At 42.3% G+C, this 17,651-nt stretch overlaps 1 protein-coding gene across 2 annotated transcripts in view; it reads left to right on the forward strand.

The window, feature by feature from the left end:
* Positions 1-17,651, forward strand: part of DNAAF9 (dynein axonemal assembly factor 9) — a 107,948-nt gene that overhangs the window by 58,571 nt on the left and 31,726 nt on the right. For both annotated transcript variants that reach the window (XM_074346995.1, XM_074346996.1), the window contains exons 20-25: positions 326-413; positions 9,992-10,095; positions 14,440-14,586; positions 15,654-15,742; positions 16,144-16,245; positions 16,522-16,639. In XM_074346995.1, coding sequence (XP_074203096.1) covers positions 326-413; positions 9,992-10,095; positions 14,440-14,586; positions 15,654-15,742; positions 16,144-16,245; positions 16,522-16,639 — 648 coding nt within the window. The remainder of the gene's footprint in view (positions 1-325; positions 414-9,991; positions 10,096-14,439; positions 14,587-15,653; positions 15,743-16,143; positions 16,246-16,521; positions 16,640-17,651) is intronic.

Raw genomic sequence — 17,651 nt, forward strand, 5'->3', positions numbered from 1 at the left:
TAGAAGTGTAGAGCTGAGAAGTTAAGGCTTTAGACCAAGGAGAAGGTGCTTCTGTTATCAGAGGATATAATTCCACTGGAATATGAATAAGCCTTGTAGACCTTGGTACCTAGACTCAGAGAGGACCATAACGTTCTTTTTCTCAGCACAAGTCACAGATGCTAGTAACATGGCAAAGAGCCAAGCAATGCCAAAGGCCGTGAAAGAGGTTGGGTGTATCTGAGGCTGACTTAGGAGCTTTTGTAGATCGACAGACTTAGGCAAGACTTAATTCTATGAATGCTTATGCTGTAAATCACCTGCTCTTTGTGTTTGTTTTTCAAAGGGGGATGACTGTTTCCTGGGCGCTCTGCTAACGAGAGGAGAAGGAGCATATCTTTATTCCAGTAATCCATGGTCTTTGCCTGAGGAAGGTGAGCAGCTCTGACTTTTCTATTCCTGACTCTGTCTGGGTCCCTCTTTTGCAGGTAATCCTCATGGGTGTTGTGATTAATGATACATCTGATATTTGAAAAGAGTTGTTAGTGTAGAAATGTTTTCTTACAGCTTTTCTTCTTTGATCCACCCATTTTGCAGATGAGGAAACTTGTGCTAGGAAAGACTGGCCCCAGAACTGCACTTGGTCCTCTTGTTGCTGCCTGAGGATTGTTCTCAGAATGGACTACAGTAACAACATGTCCAGAAATAGATTCTGTGGACCACAGTAAAATCCGGATTAGTTTTTTTATTGCTGTAACAACTTACCACAAATTTGGTAACTTAAAACAACATCCGTTTATTATCTCACAGTTCTGCGGGTCAGAAGTCCAGGCACACTTGGCTAGATTCATGTCTAGGGTCTCGTAGGACTGAAGTCAAGGCATTAGCCAGACTAGGCTCGTATCCGGAGACTCTGGGGAAGAATCTGCTCTCAGTCTCATCCAGGTTGTTGGCAGGGGCCAGTTCCTTCAGGCTGTAGGACTGAGGGCCCTGATCTGTTGCTGGCTATCAGCTGGGACCACTTTTAGCTTCTCCCAGAGCTCCTCACCCTGTGACCCGCTTCATCATCAGAGGGTTGATTATGGTAAGGTAGCCCCCGTGACCTCCATCCCCTTATGTTACTCCTGTGTTCGTATAACGTTGTATAGTAAGAGAAAACTTATAAAGGGCTCATGTGATTAGAGGAGGCCCACTCAAATAATCTACCTCTTAACATATGATGTTACATGAACACAGGAGTAACATAAGGGGATGAAGAGCATGGGGGCTGTCTTACCACAGTCTGCCCTCTGGCCCCCACAGTTACCCCATGCAAAATAGAATCACCCACAATCACCCAAGATCCTCATTCCCTATGGTAACAGTTCAGGGTCTTAAATCCTACCAGCTCAAAACTCCAAAATCTCATCATCAGCATTATTGAAATCAGGTGTAGGTGAGGCTTTGGTGCATAATTCATTAAGTACAGCTCCTCAACACAATTCCTCTCCACCTGTGGACCTGTGAAGTTAGAACCAAGTCATCTACCACAGCCCTCCCAACATACAAGGTAGGACTGGCAGAGGATAACAGTTACAGACATTCAGATTCAAAAGGGGGAAAATGGAAGATAAAAAGGAGTACCCAGCTCAGGGCAGCTTTGAAATTCAGCTAAGCTGAAACTCCAGTTCTTGGATTAGGTTTCAGGTCTGGGAATAGTCCCCCATGACCCTTACCTCTGCCTCCTGGGCTCTCGGTTCTGCCCTCTAAACCCTTAGTTTTGCTCTCTGGGCTGATGAGTCTGCCCTCTAGGTTTGTGTCTTATACCTCTGTCATCCTTCCTTTTCATGAAGATGGCACTTTGTAGCCCATGAGTTTTATCAGCCTGCTTCTTGCCTGTGAAATTTTGGGGATCCAGTGGTCTCCTTTCATTTTCTATTCTTTCTGTCCCTTTCAGTCTAAGCTGGCAGTATTTCTGCTGATATGAAAATCTCAAGAACCCTGTTGGTCTTACATGGATTTCCTGGGGATTCATTCCATGCTCCTTTTTGGCTTCCTCAAAATAATATTTTCTTATGAGTCCTGTTTTTCACTGTTAGATACAGCCTTTTTTATAGAGGAGGAGTTATGACTTACTCCACAAATTCCTCAACCTCTGCTAAGCAAATTCCCTCTCTGGATAATTTGTTCTTTTTGAAAATATTCTCTCTGGTGGGAAATTCCTCTCTGTTCTCAGATTACTGGTTCAGCTTCTGCTCCCCCATTGACATAGAGGACAAAGCACAAGGGGTTCTGGTTTTCAGTCCACAAAATGCTGCACAGCATTTGTTGTAGCATTTGTTATCATGCCTGTGCTATGGCCCCTGCATTTCTGCCTCTCCAGATCCTGACACAGAAGATCAGGAAGTTAGGAACATTTGCTGAAGACAGGGGAATATGTGACAGTACCCCCAGCCTTGGGGCAAGATTACATAATATTTTAAAATCACCTTGTAGACACAACACAGAGGTGGTTGTGCTCCATCACAGTTGAGCCAGTTATAATATTTAGCAAGGAAATTTGCCAAAATTAGTCTGCACTTTCTTAGCAAAGCACCTTGTTAGAAAAATAATCTTATACTGTATTAAGTTATCCAGCAAGATTCAGTAATCCTGAGATCTCTACACAAGAATAAAGGACATAGCCAGGGATTTCTGGGGCCTTGTTAGTCACACACTTAAAAGCTTAGATCTCATACTTTCTTAGTTCCTAAGGAAAATGTAGTTTGAATTAGGAGACGGTTTCCTGAGACAGGAAGATTGAATAGGAGCATAGAATTTAAACAGGAGTGTTATCTGGCTGTGTGTTAAGTATTTTACCACTTTGGGGATCAGGTCAGTTTTATGGGGTTTGAAATTTATACCACTTTGGGGCTTTCTTAAGGAAAAATAACACATACAAAATGGTTAGGTGTCTTCTCTGGGCCTTGGAAGGGTGCTTGGGCAGGTGGGAGATCCTGAGGCTTAAATGTTTGGGTCTAAGTGAATCTGTCTCTAGTTGAGACTGAGGTTTATCTGCTCTCATCTCCTGAAGGCATTTAAAAAGCTCACCAGCATGCATTATCTTGATTGATCTTCATATCTACAGCCCCAGTGCAAGTTAGTGGTAACATCTAAGGATAGTGCAGGTCTTCCGATTTTCAGTCCAGGGATAGCCCAGCGAACTACTTGTGGGTAGAGTAGAGTTCCTTTTTCTTGAAATGTTTCCAGCTCTGGAATCTTCCCTTCCCCAGTTAGGGACTTCTGCTGTCACGAGACATTTTGTTATGCAGCTTGCCATTCATCTATGTCCTTTATGTGCCCTTCTCTTCCCCACCCTGCTGATCGTGGTCAGGCAGGCTGCCCAATACTAATTCTCAGCAGCCTGCTTCATAGTTTTACCACATATCCCTAAACAGTGTCTTCTTTTTGAATTTAATACAGGTAGACTCATACTCCATTGTGTTATTCTGGGACTTGCTTTTTTTGTTCAATATTCTGGTCCTAAGATTCATCCAGATAGTTGTGTGTAGGCATATAGTTCATTCATTTTCACAATTCCATAGGATTGCTTTGCATGAAAATGTGCTGTTTATCCTTTTGATTCTTGGTAGACATTTGGGTTATTTATAGTTTTCTGCTCTTGCAGACAGTACTGTCATGAGCATTCTTGTACAAGTCTCCTGGGGCACATGACACCAGAAAGATGCCTTACAACACATCTTTCTTGCTGTATGTAAAGACATAATTGTCATCTATTGCCTCAATCTTCTGATTTTCCTGTTACATTTCTGGCTGGTTGCAGCAACCAGCATTGAGGTCTCTGGCTTGTTGGTCTTTCCTGAATATTTGCCACTTTGCTTTGGTTTTGTTTTGTTTTTAAGAATTTTTTAAACAACTTTATTGTGGTATAATTTCTGTATAGTAAACTACACTTATTGCAGTGTACAGTTTGATGAGTTTTGATAGATGTGTACATGCTTTGGTTTTTGGTATCCCTAGGTATAGAATTTTCTGTGCTTTGCCCCAAGTAAACTCAACCTCTCCGACAGGCCTGCCCCTCTCCCTCATAAGACTTCTGCACCACAGAGTTGGAGGGGAGGTAATGTGAATAGCCCCAAGCTAAAACACAGATTTCCACTATGCTTACCAAGCTTCCGTAGAATTCCTCCAGTGTTTCTCAGTTTTGTTGTACAACTTTGGTCCATTTCCAGAGTTCTTAACTCGTTGTATTTGACAGTCAGTCCAGTTTTTTGGCTGCTTTCTGGGGAGAGGATTTTCCAGCTCCTTACAGCCATTTTGGAAGTCCTAGCTCTCAGGACTTTTGAAAGATATTTTCACTGGGTAAAGAATTGTTGATTGACCATTTCTTTCTTTGTGTTCTTCAGAGATGTTGCTTCACTCCACTGTCTCGCTCACTCACATTATTTTCTGAGCAGAAATCTACTGCCTTTCTTACCTTTGTTCCTTTCTATGTAAGATACCTTTTCATTCCAGCTGCTTTTAAGATTTTCTTTTCTCTTACTACAGATTTTAAGCAGTTTAATCTTTGTGTGACTTGGTGTGGTTTTCTTCATGTTGCTTATGCTTGGGATTCATTTAGCTTCTTGGATCAGTGGATTTATAGTTTTTCTCAAATTGGAAATTTTTTGGCCATTATTTCTTTAGTTTTTTTCCCATCGCATTCAGGGACTACAGTTACATATATTTGGCTGCCTAAAGTTGTCCTACAGCTCCCTGATGCGCTGTACAATTATTTTTAGTCTTTTTTCTTTTTGTGTTTTATTTTACATAGTTTCTATGTGTTCTGATTTACTAATCGTTTGTTCTGCATTGTTATAAGTTTGTTAAATTAACATTTGTTAAATGGAGCACAGGGTGCTGGATGGTGAGCCAATTTGAACAAAAGAAATTGAGATAGAGACGTTTATTACTCATAGGTCCTGCAGGAAGTACATGGCAAGCCTTGAGGGGCCACATGGGAAAGTCAAGGCAAGGTGCAGGCAGGACCTAGGGTACGTGCCTTTATTAGAGTTCGTGGATGGAGCACTTTGATTTCCCAGGCTAAGGCCATATTGGTCAATTTAAACCAAAAAGAGGGGTTTTGGTAAGCTCCATGGGGGTCGTATATAGGGGGCACACAAGGGGAAGACAGTAGGAGGCAAGAGAGACTGTTGATGACAAGGGCTGCTGGGGAAGTCATAGCAGGAACTTACATTTGCTTGTGACTCTAGGGCATGTGCTTCCATGAGGGAGCCAGTGTCAGTTTAAGGCCCCTGCAGGCCGTTTGGCCAAACAGAAGGGATGCTGGGACAGCAGTACCATGGACAAGCTCAACTCACAGCAGTTGTCTAATGTCATTACTCTGATCCCGTATATTTTTCTTCTCAGACATTGTATTTTTCACCTCCAGAAGTTGGATTTAGATATTTTTTACATCTTTCATGTCCCAGGTTAACATGGTTCATTCTTTTCTCTAGTCTTGAACATATAGGATGCAGTTGTAATAATTCTTATATTTCTCTTCTGGGCTTATCACCTGAACCTTTGTTTTAAGCTTTGTTAGGCAGCAGACAGGGCAGCAGTTAAATTAGGGCTAATTTTACCCCGGTACTAAGGCAAAATCCTTCTGAGAACTCTGCCTGCCATCCCTGTGAAGTATGAGGTTTTCCACTGTGGCTGGTGGGTGTGGGCTTCTGAATGTCTAGTGCAAGGTATGGGTTGATGTTCATTGCTTTACATGAGGCTATCCAGTTTTTCTAGCTCCATTTGTTAAGAAGATTCTCCTTTCTCCTTTAACTTGTCCTTGCACCTTTGTTGAATATCAGTTGACCATATATCTACCATTTCCTGCAGGCCTCAGTGAATGGTTGGCACTCTGGCAGCTCCTTCATTCTCCCTGTAGTGGTTTACAGATTCTGGAGTATTTTTTCCATCAGGCAGAGATTATTTAGCAGTGAGGAGCAGGGATGCTATTCCCACTGCCACATGGAATAGTGGACGCACCCTGAGAACTCCAGGGTGAGCTTCACCTTCCTGTGATGGGAAGGCCCAGGCAGTGGCCATCTGCTGTCTGCTGCCTTCATTCCTCACCCTCTCATGTGTTCCCTTGTGTCTATATGAAACTGTTGAGGAATACTTGAAAAGAGAAGGTTCTCTGAAGTGCTGAACATGATTGAATCACACAGCACATACCTACAGCATGCATATTACCTGTGGCTGCATGTTGTCTGCAGAGTGGATGACTCAGGAACAGGATGTTGACAGAAGTAAGCAAGTCACAGCAGAACACGTGTATTAAGAGTACATTTATACTCTTAATAAGTAAAACAGGCAAGACTACAGTATGTATAGTCTGTAGATACACTGAAGTATGGTAAAACTGTATAGAATTCAGGATGTTGGTTCCCTCTGGGTGGAAGAAAAGAGGGCCTTTGAGGAAGGACATTCAGGAGGCTTCACAGGTACTAGCAATATTTGATTTCTTGGGCTGAGTGCTGCATGTACAGGCATCAGGGTTTGTTGTTTTGATGTTTTTCTTTAAACCGTATGTGGATATTTCACATACTGTCACACACACACACACAATGAAGATTACCCAGCCATTGCATCATAATATTTCCCCAGCAGTGATAATGTTCCCAGTTGACACAGGCTGGGCCATTGGAGGATTTTTATTTGTATAGCCAGTTGTGTAAAGAAGGAAAAACCAAATTCTTCATTAACATTTGATGTTTTGTTTTGCCCTGAGAGCTCCTCCCTCTCCTGTTAGACTCCTGGGGATGCAGAGGTCAAAGCCAGAGCCCTGCTGTAGTCCCCTACTGCTTCTTAGGTAGTGAGGGAGAACTTCCTCTTACCTTGGTTTTTTAGACTCACAGAATAGAGAAGGAATAACAGAGCACATCAAGCAAGGAATTAGGCAAGGAGCCAGGGAGATCTCTTCAGGAGTTGGCTCCCCTAGTCACTGAGAAACCCCTGCAAAAGCATGTCCCATCAGACCACAGTTTGACAGTCCTGAATCCAGAACAAACACTGAAAGTGTTACCACTTGAAGTGGATTAGTATCTAAGAGACCAGGGCACTAGCACTGGGCCACCCAGTGAGTCACTAAAGTCATGACTTCCAGTTATCTTATGTGTCTTACTCTCAGGAGAATAATGACAGAGTTATGTTCCCAGAGCCAAGCTGGAGGGTAGCAGCCACACAGAGCAGTCACTCTGCACCAGCACTGAAATCAGCTCTTGTGCACCTGGGCCAGGCCCCATAGCAAGTGCTTTTGCAGCACTGCTTCGGGAATTTCTGTCTTCCTCTTTTCCGTTTGGTTTTGAGGCTTTGGAGTCTAGAGGAAGAGAAAGTACTGAAGATGGCCCCTTTATCCACCTCTTTTCCTGTCTTCCCAGTGACTACAACTCTCAGATCTGTGCTCTTTTTTGGAAGCATTGGAATGATTTTGAGGTTTGTCCAGGAGGCCTTTGAGTGGTGCTTGTTCCTGAGAAACTTCACATTGGAGGTACACAGGTGGACAGTGACTCCAGGACATGGAAGGGTCCAGGTACTAAGCAGTAGGTAGGGGAGCAGTTTCTACCTCATAACACCTATTGATCCTGCCTTTCTCTGCAGATAGTAGGTAGAGTCATCTTGTGGCTGGAGTTTATGAAGTTGCAGTGTTAGGCGTGTGTTGAGGATGTTGGCTGGACCCTGGAGGAGTTTGTGGAAGGAGACGGAAGACAGCAGTGGTGGGACTGCCAGACAGCACTGTGGGCTTGTTGAGGTTGAGGAAGCAGAGAAGGCATTTTGTCAAATTAGTCACAGATGGGCTGTGGAGAGAACAGAGGTGAAGAGAAAAGAGTAAGAGAACCAGTGGCTAGCGTGATGCAGTGCCCTGGCATCAGAAAAACCTGTGTCTGGATTTGGCTCCACCACCAAGTAGTTCTGTGACTTTGGGGAAGATCTCTTTAAGCTTGAGTTTCCTCATCAGTCCTCTAAGGATAATACTGCCTCATGTAGTTGTTGCAAAGATGGGAAACTGTAATGTATGACATGCCTGGTGCTTAGTATATACTGAGTGCAGTCTGTTCACATCCCTTTCCCTGACAAAGCAGAGATAGGAAAATATGTCTTGTCCCTGGGGATCTGCCCTGGATGTGGATGAGAAGAAAGTCAAAATTCTCTGAGCAATAGGGAAAAATAGGGGAACCGAAGGCTTTGAAGACTCAGTGATGTCAGAGGATGAGGTTTTGGGAATGAGATAGTATTGAAAGGATGATAGGATGCGGTAGTCAGAAAGTAGGTTCTGGAGCTGAAGATTTCGGACGTGAAGATGTTCTGGGTTCTGCTTTACTGCTACAGAGCTGGGATTGAGGAGCAGCAAGGCCATAGCATGGAATGGCTCAGCCCCCTGGTCTCTCTCAGAGGGAATGGGAAAGATGGCTTTGGAAGAGAAGACTGTGAGTGCATTCAGAAGCTGTTTGAAGTGTTGTGGCATAATTAAGAGGTCAGTAGATGTGAGCAGTGAAGGAAAGGAGGGACTTAGTCTCATAAGGGAATGAAAATAATTGTGCCAGCATAGGAGGCAGTGGTCTGGGGACAACACTGAGGAACTTGCAGCTGGTGCTGCGTGAAGCTGGGGCATGATATGCCTCCGGTCAGGAGAGCCAGAGGGCATGGCTGTGGGGACGGGTGGCTAGGCTTCACTTGTTAGGGAGTGGGAGACTTACAGGACTTGAACCTTTGGATGCCTTGAACTGGGCTGGCTGGCAAGGTTGGCATTAGTTCCCTCTGATTAGTCATCTAGTTCTTGCATTGATATTCAGGCTTCAAACCTTCCTCTTGTACCTAAAATCTACCTCTGCCTCCCCCACTTCTTCCCACCCACCCCCATTAACACACCCACACAAGCACACAGACTCACTAGGCCCTTCTCTGCCTCCTGAAACCCCACCTCCTCAGGAAGCCTTCAGAACTTGGAGTCTCCAGGATTCCTCACCTTGGACTTTGGTTTTCTTGTCATTACCACCTCCAGAGCTTTGGGGCCACGTTTTTTGAGCTACAGCTCAAGGAATCAGTCCCTCTTCTTGGTCTCCCGTCCTCTGCCTTAAGATATTGACAGTGTTCCCCAACCCTGTGTCTTGAGCTCCAAGAACTACTTTATCTCTTCTCTATATGTGAAAACATGGAAAGAAAGGCTATTACAGGAACAGGAAGGATCCAGCTTGGACCAGTTCCAGAGAGCAGCTTCACCTAGGTGTCTTATGGGTACCCTGGGTGCTTCATTTGGGTCCCCAAAGCAAGCCCAGGCTCAGCCTTAAAACTTGTCACCTCAGTTGTTCATCGTTTCTGTGATCTACTCCCTGGGGCCCATACTGGGCTGCTCTGTGACCTTGACCACCCAGGAGACAAGCAATTCTTCTTAGACCTAATCTTTGCCCAAGGAACCCACACTCAGTGTCTACATCACACCCATCTTGCTTTTGAGAACTGCAGAATAGTGACCTCCGGTGTCTGTAGAACCCACGTACTGCCTACCACATGTGTCCCTTTGCTGGCACCCTTCACCAGTCCTCCAGCTCAGGACATAGTGCTCTTTCTTGGGCCTTAAGTGAGAGATATGATCTCTTCATAGCTGAGCCAGCTTCTGCCAAAATAGTGGAAAGGAGCATATATAAACTCAGTAATGGGGCAGACATACCCGGAGTCTGTTGTAGTGTATTTCCCTGGAAGACACCCAGAAATGAATGTGAATTTTGCCTCTCTGCATCGGCTGATAACTTATTCACTTGTTTCTTTTTCTAATTCTTATGCAAAGATTATATCTGATGCCTCATTTCTTTCTGAGGCCCTAGGAGGGTACATTGGCTTTCTCAGAGTGTGGGACTCAGCAAAAAAATCATGTAACATAAGCACTGCAGAGGGTCTCTAGTTCCCACTCTAGCCCTGGTACCTGCAAGAAGAACGTTGTGATCCTGTCCCCAGAATCCGGCCCCCTAGCCTCTGACAAGCTGTCTTTTCCTTCCAGGGAAAGTGCATTTCTTCTCTAGTGGCCTTCTGTTTTCCCACCGTCATCACGGAAGTATCATCATTTCCAAGGATCACATGAATTCCATTTTGTTCTATGATGGGGTAGGTTTTTTATGGTTCATGGCTTTGGTGTTCAGAAAGATGCTCACACTTTTGAGGGGAAAATCAAATAACTCCCTGTCCCCACCTCTACCACCACAGGGCACGATGTTAGGAACCAGCATTGTCTTTGAGGAAGGCAGGCAAGGAGGCCATGGAGAGGCTCTTGTGGGCCTTATCCGCCTCTCTGCTCTGTAAAGGGCTTAACAAGAAGGGGCTTCTGGGCCAAGGGCCGGTACTAACTATGCCCAATTAACTTATCCCGAAGAGAACCAGAGAGCAGGCTGCAGGTGGCCTCCAATAGCCCCTCACAGATGCCCTCCCACCCAGGGACACAAAAGCTCACCCACTTAGGAACTGGAAAGAAGCAGCTTCCTGTGACATTGATGGGAGTTCCACTTACTCAGCATGGGAAAGAATTAAAAATTAGCCAGAGAGGAAAAGAAATGGTTCATTTTCCCCATGAGGGCTTAGCCCCACCCCCTCACATACCCTCCAGCTCTATGAAAGTTTCGCTCCCAGAAACATCCTTTAACTTCACCAGTCTGCATCAACACTCCCCCTCTCCCCTTTGGGGAGGAGGATAACTATGAATTTCCCCAGCCTGTACCCTCTGGCCAGGGCACAGCTTATCACCCTGTGACACCAGAGCAGAGGGCAGGCGCTCCATCCCTGCCTGATCTCTCAGCCTCAGAACCGGCTTGTTCGGGAGCCAGGACAGAGACCAGGTGAAGTGGTTTGGTCTAGTGGCTCCGAAAACTAGTGCTGTGACAATTCAGAAAGAATTCTTTCTTCCACATAGAACCTGCTTTCTTAAAGGCTATTCAAAAATGCAGGGAGACCAGCAAGGCAGATTAAATGGCCCTGTTAGGTGAAAGCTTCCAACATCAGGGAAAAGAGGATGAATCTCAAGTGCTGGGATGATAAGTTACCTAATCTGAGGGAAAATGAATTTTTACCTCATATCAAAAATCAAAATAAACTTCTAGTAAATTAAAATTAAGTATTTTAAAATTTCTCAAGTAGAAAGATGAATATAGTTACAAATTATTGTTCTTATGATGAGAACTTTTAAGGTCTGATCTCTTAGACATGTGTGTATTGTCAAGTGATCACCATGGTAAGTCCAGTTAAGAAGACTATAATAGTGAATATTTGTTAAATTTTTAGGGCCAGGAAGATTTTCTAAGTTTAGAAATTATACAAGAAATTCTAAAGAAGAAGGTTGTCAAATTTGACCACTTAAGGAGTTTTTAATTTTTTGCTGATAATTTACTGAAATATACTTTAAATTAACAAGTTACAAGGATATATTGTACAATATAGGGAATATAGCCAGTATTTTATAGTAACTATAAATGGAGTGTAACCCTTAAAAATTGTGTACACTAGAAACATACAATATTGTACATCAACTATACCACAAAAAAATGTAAAATATCTCATAATACTTCTTTATCTGATTACATTTAAAATAATATTTTGGATATATTCAATTAAATGAAATATATTATAAATAAATACATACATACATATAGTCAACTGCATTCATTTAAAGCTTTGAAAGATGTATACACTCGTGAAACCACCAGCACAGCCAAGATACAGATTTTTGTTACCTCCAAAAAGTTTTCTAATGCCCATTATTGGGTCATCTTTTCCCCTACTTCTGATTTCAGGCAGCCACTTATTAGCTTTCTGTCACTGTAGATTAGTTTGCATTTTCTACAGTGTTATATAAATGGACATCATACATTCTCTACCCTTTTGAGCCTGGCATTTTTCACTCAGCATAATGATTTTTAGATTCATCTGTGTTGTTGTGTGTATCAATAGTTCGTTCCTTTTTATTGCTTATTAATGAGTAGTATTCCATTGTATGGATATGGCATAAAATTTATCAGACTAATAATTTAAAACTAAAAAGTATTTCAGAAGGGAATTAAAAGGCAAAAACACAGAACAGGGAAACCGTTTTGGCAGTTAAAAAAAATGAGTTGTTATTTCATTTCTGTGAAGAGCTCTATCAACATGAAAACTCCGAGTGCCAAGTCATGAGTGTTCAGAGGGCATGAGGTTAGTTAACAGATAAATGGAAGTGCCTCAGATACAGCCTCTACTCTACGATGTGTAACAGTAAATTAGTAAAGAGTAGATCAAAAGTAGAATAGATAAAAGGTGAAGTAGACTATGTAATACGAATGTCCAGCCATAGGAGTGAGCTAAGAGGGGTGGGGTGCAGTCTCTGAAAATATTTACAGATAGTTTGCAACAACATGGTAGATGCTAATGGTAAATTAAGTTTTAAAAACAAGATATGCAACTGTAAAAGTAAATATGATTTCCCACTACCTAAAAAAGGCAAATCAGGGAATGAATAGGAAGAAAAGACTAGAAGGAAAAGTATAGTTAGCTGTAGTTGGAGTTAGGTGATGGGACCTTGGGTTGACTTTTTTTTTTTAACCTTTTTTCTCTATTCTATTTTTATATTTGTTTCAAATTTTTATTTAATGAACATACGACTTTTATAATGAAAATTTAAATACTAAAAAAGCCTTTTATTCTAAGATGCTTGCTTTTGCCACACCTATTCAACATAGCATTGGAAGTCCTAGCCAGAGCAGTTAGGCAAGAAAAAGAAATAAAAGACATTTAAATTGGAAAGAAAGAAGTAAAATTTTATAGCAACGTGGGTGGACCTAGAGATGATCATACCAGGTGAAGTAAGTCAGAGAAAGCCAGATATATAATACTACTTATATATGGAATCTAAAAAAATGATACAAATGAACTGATTTACAAAACAGAAATAGACTCACAGATGTAGAAAACAAACTTACAGTTACCAAAGGGGAAAGTGGAGGTGGGAGGGTTAAGTTAGGAATTTGGGATTAACAGATACACACACTATATATAAAATAGATAAACAGCAAGATCCTACTCTATAGCACAGGGAACTATATTCAGTATCTTGTAATAACCTATAATGGAAAAGAATCTGAAAAAGAATATATATCTGTGTATTACTGTGCAACTGAAACGTAAATCAACTATACTTCAGTTTAAAAAAGAAGTACAATTTCTGTTCACAGATAACATGATTTTATATGTAGAAATTCCTAAAAATTCTACACACACACCAAAAAAAAAAAAAAAACAACTTAGAATTAATAAACGAATTCACCAAAGTTGCAGAATACAAAATAAACAGATAAAATCAGTTGTATATTTTTACCCCATTGTTGAATAATCCAAAAAGTTCTTAAGAAAACAATTCCAATAAATTTAACCAAGGAGTTGAAAGACTTGTACACGAAAACCCACAAAATGTTGCTGAAAGATATTAAAGACCTAAATAAATGGTAAGGCGTCCCATGTTCATTGGTTGGCAGACTTAATATTATTAAGATAATAATCCTGCCCAGTGCAGTCTACAGATTCAGTGCAGTTCTGATTAAAATCCCAATGACATTTTTTGCAGAAATGAAAAAACCTGTCCTGAAATTCATATGGAATCTCAGGGGATTCCCCCTACCAAATAGCCAAAACAATCTTGAAAAAGGAAAAAGTTGGAGAACTCACATTTACTGATTTCAAAACTTACTGTAAAGCTACAGCAATCAAAAAAGTGTGTTATTGGCCTAAGATCAGATGTATAGACCAATGGAAAAGAATAGAGAGCCTAAAAAGAAACCCTTGCATATATGGCCCAATGATTTTCAAAAAGGTGCCAAGATCATTCAGTGAGAAAAGGGCAGTCTTTTCAACAATCAGTGCTGAAAAAACTGGATATCCACATGCAAATGAATGAAGTTAGACCCCTACCTTATACACATACAAAAAAAATTAACTCAAAAATGGAGCATAGGCCTGAATGTAAGAGCCAAAACTATTAAATTCTTAGAAAAAAACATAGGAATACATTCTCATGTCCTTGGATTAGGCAGTAGTTTCTTGATTTGACACCAAAAGCAAGGCAACAAAAGAAAATACATATAAATTGGACTTCATCAAAATTAAAAACTTCTATGCATCAGAAGACACAAGAATGTTTTTCAAGAATGTGAAAAACAGTCCAAAGAATGGGAGAAAATATTTGCAAATCATGTCTGATAAGGGATTAATACCCTAGAAAAAGTTGACCTGTTTAGTTTTGGAGAAAAGGCCCTGTACTTCCTGTATCTCCTGAAACCAGATATTGGCAAACACATCTATAATTGGACCCCAGTAAACGACATAATGTGAAAATAATTGCACTGACATTTGCCGTATGTATTCTGACAGTACTTGTGAGGGCTGGTATTGTGCAAATGGCTTTTCTCACTGATGCTCCCTCTTTCTCTTTAGGATTCCACCAGTATTGTTGCTGCCCTTCTGATAGATTTCAAAAGTTCATTGCTGCCTCATCTCCCAGTTCATTTCCATGGATCAAGCAATTTTCTGATGATTGCCCTTTTCCCCAAATCAAAAATATACCAGACATTTTACTCAGAGGTAACATCAGTCTTTATTCAGCAAAACAACTACTCTCTTTTTCCTAGCAATTTAGTTGATAAGGCAGTGTCTCAAGGCTAACAGTGAGGTGATGAGAGGGAGAGTTGGGGGGGTTGGTAGGGGGGTAGTTTGTGGCTTATTCTAATCCCTTTGGGTCTTAGTCTAGTTAGGACTTACAAGGGACAAAAAAGATTTTTCACAGAAGCAAAAAATCCTTTTGTTCAGTTCCTTTAGGTCCTCACCTTTCAATGGCAAGGACACTAGTCTAATTTCCCTTTTAGCTACTTTATTGAATTGTTGGGCCCTGCCTGCTGGGTTAGAGCTCTCTACCCCACCCTGAATTCTCCCTCCCTGTGGTTCACAGGCCCTGCCCTTGTGAGTGGTCTCACCTGGCAGGCTGCACACCTCAGGCTCTCAGCACAGATTGCACGAGTGAGGAGCTTACCAAGAATTGTATGACCCACTTAGAGACCAAGCAGTAGCCAAAGCCGTATGAGTGGCCAGTCTCAGGACTGGTGGACTTGCTTGGAAAAGTGTGATCACAGCAGCTTGTGAGAGGACAGTCCCTCCCCCAGGACAGATTCTCAGAACGTTGAGGAGACAAGAGCTGGCCTTGGCTACACAGTGGCTCCTAGAGCTGATCCGTGTCTGTCTTACTGCCAGAGGGTCCTTCCTACCTCCTTGTGCTTGTCCTTTCTAGGCAGCCTCTTCAGCCATCCATCTGCCTCTAGGCAGGAGTTGTTTGAACTGCTCTTTCTGTCTGGCCCTGTCACCAGGGAAGAACATGCCCCTGCTGCCAGAAGAGCGTCACTCGATACTTTCCTCTGTGCTTCCTGGCCTCTGAAGGAGCAGAATCCCTGGGAGAGGAACCCAGAAAGAAATTCTAGTTTTGAAAAGTACAGAACAGAATTGCTTCAGGCCTCTATTTTTGAAACAAACTTGTTTGTTATGATGGTTTTTCTCTGTACTGACAGTCTAGATTTTCAGCAACCATCAAATCCCCATGTGGGTTCCATATCCTGTTGTTGGGTTTAAAGTGTTCTTTACTCAAATTCTGTTTTGTTTAGGTCTTCTCCCCCTGGCAACAGCAGGCTAACTCAGGGCTGTCTTTAAAAGTGATCCAGGAAGATGGATTATCTGTGGAACAAAAGAGATTGTAAGTGGCTGCCTTCAGGGTTTGTGCTTGCTTCCCTAAGCTGTGTGTGTCTGCTCTCTCTGTAGGCTGACTCACATTATGTAACACAGAGGTCTTGGCGTCTAAAAGGGCCAAGACCGTCATTTCAGTGCTGCCAGCTCCCAGGTAGCCAGTGCCCTTGGGGAACAGAAGTCAGGAGAGATGAAATCCACCAAGAATCAGAAACCTGTAGTATTACCAAGGGTTTCAAGTCAACCCTCCTATGTGGGTAAACTAGTCATCCTGCATTAATACTGGATTTTGATTAAGTCAGTAAGATGCTTGTCACAGGATTTTGGCTTGAAAAATGTCAGAACAAGTTATGTAAAGTGTGTGTGCTGTAGGGAGATGGAATTCTAATCTGCGAACCTTTGATATTCTAGACACTCCAATGCGCAGAAGCTCTTCGCTGTCCTGAGCAATTCTGCTGGGGAGAAACGGAGTCCTCTAAAGCTACTCTCAGCCAAACTCCCAGAACTGGATGGGTGAGCTCCGTTTCTGTTTATGGATGTTTAAAATTCTGGCTTTTGAAATGTCAGAAACTTCAGTGTTGGTCCTTTCTAAGCTTCTTTTTCTTTCTTTATAGCTTCTTAAGGATCATTGTAAAAGGTAGTAGTGACATATCATATACAGCTTTATTCTCTAGAGAGAATCACTAAGGTTTCTTTTTCAGCAGTTAAATAAGAAGTTTCTCATGTGAGTGGGCACATTTAGGCAAGACTGGTGATGGTAACATAATAGCATTGTCTTTGTTTTTCTAGGTTTCTCCAGCATTTTGCTGTCAGCAGCATTAGTCGGGAACCTGTGATGAGGACCCATCTCCCTGTCCTGCTGCAACAACCTGAAATCAACCCTACTCCCAGAGTAGAAAACGACAAGGTACAGCAGCTCACCAGATATGTTGGGGATTCGTGGGAAGATAATCCTATAGCCTGCCCTTGATCTTCAGTGTCAGTTCTAACAGTAGGAGCTCAGGCGGAGTCCCTTTTTAAGACTCCCCACTTCCCTGGATACTGATGTAATAATACACATGAAACCTGCTGTATACAATGACTGTGTACAGGCGTCTCCATTAATTCCAGTCTACCCCCATGGCAATGATGAAACCCTGGCATTTTGCTGTGCCCTCCCATTGCTTCTGCAGGTTTTTAAACTCTTGCCCAGTACTTTTACGCCATCAGCTCCTTCTGGTTGCAACAAGGATGTACCTGGCAATGGGTGACACATTGACCTTAATAACGGGAAGGGCCTCGTCAGTCAGGCCTTGCTGGCATCACCAGCATACTTTATAAACACTGTCTTCCCAAGAGTGGATTTTAGTCTACTCCTGCCTCACACTCCCCTCCTCTTCACCCCTCCCACCATTTCTTTAGAACCATATGTTGTAATATGCTCTAAGAGGGCATCTATTTCTGTGCAAATCTAGAAGACACTCAGCTGCAAAAGGGAGTAGAAGCACTAAGCAGTTAAGAGCCTCATTTTTTCATTAAACCGGAGTTTAAAAATGAAAATGTTATATCTCATATGTTTTATAATATATATTATTTTAATATATGTATTTTATATAACATGGTGCTATAGGACTGGCCTTAAGAAGGTGTCTGGCTGTGAGCATATGTGCTGGAATTTGAGAGGCTGAAGACTGGATGCTAAGGAATGGGAACCAAGATGCGGAAATTGGGATAGGAGGAGGATAAAGAAGTCAGATACATGGAATACTGCTCGCAGGGGCAGAAAGGCATATAGCATAAGGGTCTGGTCAAAAGGGAGGAGGGAGAACTATTTCCCACAAAAGAAGAGGGATTCGTGGCCATCTCTGTGCTGGTGTGACCAGCTCAAGTGATGACTGCCACCAAGCTGAGCTTTAATCCAAGTTATTTGTGACCAGGCC

Source organism: Camelus bactrianus, chromosome 19 (assembly GCF_048773025.1).
Source record: "Camelus bactrianus isolate YW-2024 breed Bactrian camel chromosome 19, ASM4877302v1, whole genome shotgun sequence".
NCBI classification, from domain to species: domain Eukaryota; kingdom Metazoa; phylum Chordata; class Mammalia; order Artiodactyla; family Camelidae; genus Camelus; species Camelus bactrianus.